Raw genomic sequence first — 8,754 nt, forward strand, 5'->3', positions numbered from 1 at the left:
CACTTAACTGAAGTTTGTCAAGGTGGCCTTGCATTTATTTTCTGGGTTATTTAATACACTGAAAGGCAGACAAAGGGTTGTATTGTCCTAAAATTGAGTCTTTACAGCTTTTCGCCTGCAATTGCTAAGCACAGTCAGAATCCAAACCAACATGGGAAAGTTTTTAGAATCCAAGTCTACATGGCAAAGTTTGCAAGATCACCCCTCCACACAACAATCTACTCACTTGAGTGAGGTTTTTTTCTAGGCTATTAATTACTTACCTATGGAGCATCAACAAATGTTAATTTTGACAGCACCTACTTCTGTAGGCAAAGCATTTTAGGGTTCAGCCTCACCTAAGAACCTCACTGTCCACAGGGGGATACCAGGCCTGGGATACCCTCATAACTGCACATGTCCATACAAACGTGCTGGTGCTACAATTCCTACATGCCTTTAACCTCTCCCAAGGAAAGGCCATACACAAGCATGAAGGAGTCAGTCATCCCCAAAATATAACCTGTCCAGATAGCTGGTTGTTGTCTTCAGCAAATAGGTGATAGTCCAGACAGTGTAATGGGCATACTCCTAGTTATAATCCCAAAAATTTATTTAGGAGAAATGGTGAGGTGTTTAAACTAACAAAAGCTGCACTTCTCTTTAACAACTGAAATGTCTGAGAGATTATACCAACAGAGCAGCTGTTCTTGTTCTACAGAAACCACACAAGTCCAGATAATTCTTGCCAACTTTCCAAGTTTATGCAAGCTTCAGTGGTGTAAAAGCCAATAAACTTCTTTGAATGCAAGTTGTACCACACATTGATTACACCTGCAGAGCTATGAGGGCAACTAGAGGACTGTGAGGGTAATTAACTCTACAGAAAGGGAAAAAATAACAACAACAACAGTATGGGGCACCTTTCTGGTTACGTTTCTGGTTGCATATATAATGATTTAACACAAAAGGCCAAACCCCCTCTTTTATTGCCAAGAACATAAAGCTTCTGCTTCTTGTCCAGTTTAAACAATTTTTGGATGGAATTGCTGGATTTTACTACTGGCCATACCTTCAAGTACCGCCCTCAGCAATGGTCTGGGTGAGACGTGTTACTGCAAACGACCTCCTCCAGCCACGGCAGCAGCCTCCCCTCAGGATACTCATCAGCACGCGATTAGGAAGTAAATAAATGTACACACGCCCTTGTGTTTAGGTATTAACAGCCTGATCCTTTCGCCAGGAACGCTTTCAGCTGATCTCGGGCTGTGCCGAGCACCTGCGAGTTAATCATTGCCCACATTTCGGTACTTGACAGAACATCCCTGCACGTTCTACCCCGGCTGGCACTACAGGGGAGAACAGTCTGTGTGTGCACATCCTCTGCGCTACATTTGCGGATGGAGACCACATGCTAAATAACCATTTACTTCATGCTAAATAACCATTTATTTCAGAATATTTACTTCATAGCTGTTATAGTCAAAAGCAAAGCAGGAGGTGCGTGTTAATCACACATTACTGAGCGTATTTAGCAAGTCCTTTCTTTCCAATTTTTTTAGCTACTACACTACAGTAATTCTACACACTCCTAAAGACTTGTGCAAGACCTCAACCATTTGTTAATTCCAGATTTCATATGACCCGAACAACTGGAATCCACAACACACCCCCACAAGCTGAGAGGCACACTTCGGTAACAAAGCAAAGACACTTACATAGAGGCTGGTTGAGTTAAACAAAATAAGTCTTCCACAATCATTTGCCAGCTTCCCTCCATATTATACAGGAAGAAAATGGCAACAAATTATTTCTCCAAATACACTTCTCATTTATACGCTGATAAGGTGTCTGCAAAAACATACAGCACATACACAAAGCACTCCAAGAGGATTCTAAACACATTCATTATAGCATTTGTAGCAGCAGGCAGATGCTTCTACAAAAAAAAAAATTAAATAAATAAATATATATATATAAATATATAAATATATATAAAATATATGTGAATATATATATATACACACACCCAGAAAAATCCTTTCATCAAAGGACATTGTTCAAAAACCTGAATCACTGAAAACATACAAATAAAACTCCAGGATAATCAAAATTTAAGGGGTCAGGTTAATTTTCTTTAATACCTAAAGCAAAAAATTAAAGATAGGAGAAAAGAAACACGTGAGCTTTTTAACACGGGAAAAAGCTCCTGAGCCAATATGAAGGTATTACACATAAACTCCCGAGCAGAACCAGCTTTCACCCACTTCAATTCATGAACAGCAAAACAAAAGTTTTGTTTAAGGACGTGGTCTCACTGGCCACTTTCTGGAAGCAACTCCACATAATACACCTCCAAATCATGTGCACATGCGACTCCCACAACTTGGAATCACGCCAGAACAACTGTCTACACAAAAGCAGTCCTGAGAAGAAGTGAGCTATTCAAATCAGAGCGGAGGTCCGCGAGAATGTGCAGGGAATGATACTGAATGTTACAGTGTCTTCGCGGTCACGAGGCCCTGCCACACTGCTAACCCATACACACCGCTCCGACGGGAAAGTGAATGGGATCTCTGTTCAAAACAATGCGACATCTTGTTTACTGAAACTGGCTAACAAATACATACTGAGAACAGGTATCATGTCATACATATGAAAAATTTAAACAGAAGGACTAAACCCACTAAAAATGACAAGCCAGAGATATCCCCGTGCATTCCCTTACTTCATCTGCACCAGGGCAGCTCTGTTTCACGCACTCTACTACCTGCATTCTGCAAGCACTATTATTCTGCAATACTTTGGTCCATTCGTTTCCAAATCTCATGGCTTCTCCTATTCTGAACTCAGATTGTGTACGGATACAACATCCATCTCATAACCTGTTGCACTCGGCAGACCTCGGTACATGCTAGAGAACTATGCAACCAAAGTAATTCCATAGCAAGTGTTTGAGAATGAGGGAATGTCCTCTACCCTTTAACTGTGAAAATGTACTAAAGGATAACATTTAACTAGAAACTGCATTAATGAATGTAGGCATACAAGAACGTTTATATAATCGTAAGATTTAAGAACTATATAAAAAATAAATTAAAAAATAAAATCACGGGGAAAAAAATTACCAAAGCTGAATTTCTTGCATGAACGTAAATGGTTCCGTAGTAAATCACAGCTGCCGGCCGCTGCCGAGCACAGCCCTGAGATGAGCAGCAGCGCACTGACCCCGCAGCCGGCACGGACCCCGCCGCGCGTTCACCTGCAGAGACCAGGCTGCGGTCCGCGCACCAGCGCCTCCCATCACAGCCCGCTGCGAGCTGCGGAGCCTCGCTCCGCAAGTGTAACTCATTACGCTCCCTGTTTGTTTTTTTCCACTTTCCTTTCAGCCCGAGCCTCCCCCACCTCCTCCCCCGAGGCGGGGGCCGTGCGGGCGGAGGGAAGGGCCGAGAGCCGGCTCCGGGCCCCGCCACGGCAAACAGCAGCGGGGGTACAGCCGGTCCGTGACAACCACCACGGGGCTCAAAGGAGGCGGCCGGCTCCGGGCACCGCGGCCCTTCCCTCGAAACCCACGCTCGTGTAAGATTTGCCACTAAACAAACGCTGAAAGTTCTTCAAAACCATAAATTAATAACGGCATCCGAGAGGGAGCGGGTCGAGCGCCCGCCAGCCCCGGTGCCGCCCCTCAGGGCCCCTCCCGGGACACGAGCGGAGCCCGCGAGTCCCGCACCGACCTGGGCAGCGCGGAGCTGCGGCCTCCCCTGCGCGGGGCAGCGCGGAGCGGGGCGAGGAGCTGGAGCAGGACGAGTTCCCTTCCACCCAGCAGGAGCTGGCAGGAGTCCCCTCCCGACCCGCCGTGGCACCGCCGCCACCGCTCCGTGCCGAGTCACGTAAGGCGCGGCGGGTCCCCCCGGAGCGACCTCCGCTCAGCTCCGCCACTGCCGCCTCCGGCTGCCCCAGAAGAATCGAGCCCGTCCAGCTCTGCCGGGCAGCGCCCACCTGCCCAGCCCCGCCGGAGCCCAGCCCCGAGGGACAGCACTCACCTTGCGCCGTCCTGCTCCTGCTCGGCTCCGGGCATGCGGCTGGCGGAGCTGCCGCCCCGGCCCGGCGGCCGCGAGAAAGGGCTGCGGAGGGTGAGGAGCGGGAGCCGGCGGCAGCGGGCGGGACGCGGTGGTCCCGGGGCTCCGGGCGGCCCGAGGGAGGGGACGCGTCTCTGTATTCGCCTCTCCTCGCCGCCCGCCCCTCTCCGCCGGCCCCGCCCGGCTCTCCGCCCTTCCCGCTCCGGCTCCTTTCCCGGCTCCCATCTGCTCCTCGGCTGTGTGTTCTGTCCTTCCCTTCCGCTCCGGGTCACTCCTGCACTGCTCATCCCGGCGAGGGGCGGCCGCTCGGGCCCATAGCAGCTGCCTCCGCAGCCCCGAACGCCCCTGGGTCTGCCGGGGCTCCGGGCTGCGCTGCCCCGGCCTCCCCCCATCCCTCACCTCCCGCCCGGGGAAGGTGAAGGAAGCCAAGCTGGGGTCGGGAACAGCTAAGGAGGCAGACCGACTAAAAAAAGGCGAAGTACATCACGCCACGCTAAGAATCTCAAACGAGATTAGCAGCAATGGGACCAGGAGTAGGTCCCATTAGGTTAAAAACGTGGGCAAAATAGTGACAAATAATGTACGGATGGTAACAGGCATGTGTGTTTTGGACAAAAGCAGTAGTATGGAAATACACTCAAAAGTTCTACTGACCTGGAAAAATACAGATATGAAGCTGGAGGCATGTAGATGATGAGCACTTTAGATGAGGGACTCTTTCTGCTATCTGTTTGTACTGTACCTGGTAAAGATAATCTTATTTTCTGTGACTGAAGTCAGTATAACAATAATAAATACTAACAATTACATCACTTAAATACAAATTCAAATGTAGCTGGTAGGTCTCTCTCACAGTAGTGGCATTGCCAACATAAAACAGCCAATGGAAAAACAATAATAAAGAAACTCACCACATTTTATAGCCCAGACACCAGAAACGCTTTACAGTAGAATAACTAATAATTAACTATGGTTTGGCCTTACTTTCTAAACCAACATCTTGCAAGGAGATTTCATCTCTCTGTCGCTTCTAATTGCTGAGGATAGGAATGTGGTATGGAAGACACATATGGACATCAGACCTTGCTTTAAGTAAAGGTCTCTAATTCCATGTCATTTCTTCAGGCTGGAATACTAAAGTAATCTCTAAACTCCACACTGTATGAAAACATTCTGGAATTAAAATCGTATTTAAAGAAACTGGTTCTTAAGGTGAATTCTTTTTAAACTAGGGACAATTTAACTGGATAATAGCCATCAAGATGCTGTAGTAGTTTTACATAGTAGTTTATAGCTGGGGATTTTTTCTACTCTTAAAGTAACAATTCACATAAATTATACAGGTGTGTGGAGACCTGGCACTTCTCTTGCCCTCTGGCAAAGTCAGGGGCTTATGTTTTAAGCAACACCAGCTTATGGGCAAAACCTGGGCTCCCAGCAGTATTGATGCAATTAGCAGAATGGAGAAATCTGTGAGGTTGCTTAAGTCTGGTAATTTCTGATGGGTTCCTGGAACACTGAGCCTGTCATAGCTGTGGCCAAGAAAAGTGGAAAACAGACATCCCACCCCCTGCTTTGGTAGTGCCTCTTACAAAAGCAGAGATGCACAGGCTGTAAGTGCATGTCCATTTTTTATCCAGGGCTTATCATGTCAGTCACAGAAAGTGACAGTTCCAGACCCCTGTTTTAAAGCTTAATTTTGTATTCATTACCAGGAAATGGGAAGAGATGCTCTGTTTAGAGACTTTTAACTTTATGTGTCCATAAAATTTCCACTTATTATGCACACAGGGAATGAACAATTAGTTGATGTAACATTTATAATTATATAACAAAGTGGAAGCCGGTCAAACACATCAACTAAAAGCATTGTCCACGGAGACTGGAAACTTTTTAGTAATTACTAATTTGCATTTCCTGGGTTTAAAGATGATAAATTATAAAACGCAACTTCTAATTGTTGTTTGTTCAGTATTTTAAAATCATAAGCATGGAATTTTCTTTAGTATGCAATATATAAAATTCAAATGTTAAATGTATTATTACTTCAGTCCAAAACATTATCTTAAAAACACAGTGATATCTGACTTACACTTTTTAAAAAATGGTTAGCAAGACAATTCAAGGGTAAAAAACATGAATAATCAAATAAATGTACTGGTATTTCTCAGCTTTGGAGGCAGTCTAAGCAAAAAAGGTGAAATTCAGAAACACAAATCCTGCCCTGTTTTCCTGATTCACTGTCACTGGTATTCCCACTCCACCCTCAGTAGCTGAGCATTGTCCAACTGTTCAGCAAAGAGATGGTGACTTCCTTCCTAACACCTAAACACACCTTGGCATGTTTGCAAAAGCTACAATGAAGAGCAGACAGTTTCCTTTCTGTTGATGACTCATGGCTTTTCCGGGTACATCCCCTCTATTAGACATTGCTAAAGACAAGCAGGCCTAATTCTATTCTCACTTTTAATTATTTTGAAATAAGTATGATGTAACTGACAGCAATGAAATCACTCCAGATTTTCATCAAAATTATAAAGGAGTCATTCTTGCAAACCAGGTTCTCATCAAGCAATGCACTTCCAGAGGAATAGTACCAAGGAGTGCTACGGGGCTGAAACAGGCCCCTGCAGAGTCTGCCCCGAGGTACCTCACCCTTCAGAAGTCTCTCTGGGGTGTTGTAAAGGAAATAAAACATTGCTTAACGTCTGCCCCAAAATCTACCTCTTCCTTCTCCTGCAGTTCTTGCTGTGGCACTCTCCCACATGCTCCATCAGTAGAGGATTTGCTGCAGTGGTGCCACAGAACCCTGGGACATGAACCAGTACCCTGTGGTTCCACCACACAAGTTGCTGCAAAATGCCAAAGCTGTACAATAATCTCTAACCAAATACACTGAGTGGTCACAGACTGCTCAAAGAATCACCATTATGGCTCAAGATCAAGACAAGAAACCCTGTTCTGCCTTCAGCTGACACCAGCCCACCTTTGCTCCCAAGTGGACCTATTTCCTATTCCTTATCTAGTTCCTACCCAGTTCTCATGTAACACCAGCACAGTAACTCTTGTTCATGGCCTGTGTATGACCAGTTGTACACTTATGAAGAAAAAAAATCTCTCACTCCCATCATTAGTATCTGATTTCATAACCAGACCCATTGAGATTGGTTGAATCACCTGAGAAATAAAGCATTACTAAAAAGGGTGTGGCCACTGCCTTCTGGAAAGGCCTAAAGAATGTTGCCAAAAACCACTTTTATATCGTGATTATAGTTCAACAACTTGCACTGTAAATTATTTTTACCAGACAGTAGCTGGCTGCCCTGAAAGTACTCCTGGCACAGGTTTCCTCAATGTAAAATACTTCTGGGGATTCTTTTTCTTTAAAAAACAGTTTAATGTGGTAATTATGTAAAAAATAAATAAACAAGCCCATTCTTCAGGTGTTTAATTTTCCCTTTTACTATGCAAGGCATCCAATTTGAGAAGTTTAATCCTCTGTAATTGGGTTAGAAATCAATTTTTTTCTTAACCATGAAGAAGGTGACTTCTGTTTTTAGGTGTGATCTGTATTTTTAGTATACTGTCAAAGGTAATGAAGAAGTCCTGGTTTGCAGTTATTGGAAGTAGTCAATATTGCAATTAAAGGTTAATTTAGTTTAAAATGGAAAAAACACTTGGTCCTTGGTATAATCTATACCAAAGTCCATGATATAATCTAGGGTTCCATGGCTATTAAGAAATGTAGTAATAAAGAAATGTAAGAAATGTTGTGTTCCTCGGATAATGTATTATGATTATCAATAGCAAACTATTTTAGGCTGAGTAAAATCTCATCATAAACCCGGCTGGCTATTAACAAAAATTCAGAGCAAGTTTTGTGAACAATTTTATGTTGATTTACAGTTCAAGGGTTAATACAGAATCTGCACAGGGAGCAGATGTGTTAGAGAGCTTAGAATTACTTGAAACTGCAGATACACACTTCTCCTGTGGAGACAAAATGCCAAATTGATGGACTGCCATGAAATAAACTTACCTGACTCATATGATCAACAAGACAGCCTCTCTTCAAGCAGATCTTTTTGCACACCAGTAGCAACTAAATAGTTAGAATTCCAACTAAATCAGCAGCCCAACAGGACAGCATTCCACCCACTCACTCATACTAGCTCAATCTGCCATCTATTGTCAAGGCCTGCAATTCTACCAGGAGAGTCTGGAAAACAAGTCTGATTTTTGTCAATCAGCCTTGACTGTTACAGCTTTAAGTCTTCTTAAAACCTGATGAAGAGAATTCTCCAGATGTTGATTTCTTCTTGCATAGATATTTACTATTGTAACTATTAAGTCTATTATATTTTAAATTATTATATCTGACATTATATAACTAGATTCCCTTCATTTACCTGAGCAACATAAGGAATCAGAGGGGTTTCAAGGCCTACCCCTAAAATTACAGTTTGCAAGCTTCACTGACTGGAGCAGTGCTTTGAAATCAGCTGGATGAAAAGAAACCACATATAAATCTTATGCATTTATCACATCCTCTTTGACAAAATGAATCCAGTCCAGGTTACTACAGCTTTGTGGATGTGGATAAGTTTCACTTGGCATGCAGAACAATCATGTACTGCTAGGAGACCTTCAGGGAGGATATAGGAAAAATAATTACATAAAATCACATTAACACAAT

General features: G+C 44.0%; 1 protein-coding gene across 8 annotated transcripts in view; it reads right to left on the bottom strand.

The window, feature by feature from the left end:
* Nucleotides 1–4,994, bottom strand: part of ARHGEF3 (Rho guanine nucleotide exchange factor 3) — a 110,449-nt gene extending 105,455 nt beyond the window's left edge. For 2 of the 8 annotated variants that reach the window (XM_069027684.1, XM_069027683.1), the window contains exon 1: nucleotides 4,023–4,490. In XM_069027684.1, the coding sequence (XP_068883785.1) occupies nucleotides 4,023–4,450 (428 nt within the window). In that variant the 5' untranslated portion in view covers nucleotides 4,451–4,490. Of the gene's footprint in view, nucleotides 1–1,051; nucleotides 1,138–3,107; nucleotides 3,303–4,022; nucleotides 4,493–4,969 lie in introns of those variants that run through there. The other 6 variants (XM_069027691.1, XM_069027685.1, XM_069027687.1 and 3 more) reach the window with 6 other exon arrangements.
* Nucleotides 4,995–8,754: the final 3,760 nt, after the last annotated feature.

The sequence above is a fragment of the Aphelocoma coerulescens genome, chromosome 12 (genome assembly GCF_041296385.1).
Source record: "Aphelocoma coerulescens isolate FSJ_1873_10779 chromosome 12, UR_Acoe_1.0, whole genome shotgun sequence".
Classification (NCBI taxonomy): domain Eukaryota; kingdom Metazoa; phylum Chordata; class Aves; order Passeriformes; family Corvidae; genus Aphelocoma; species Aphelocoma coerulescens.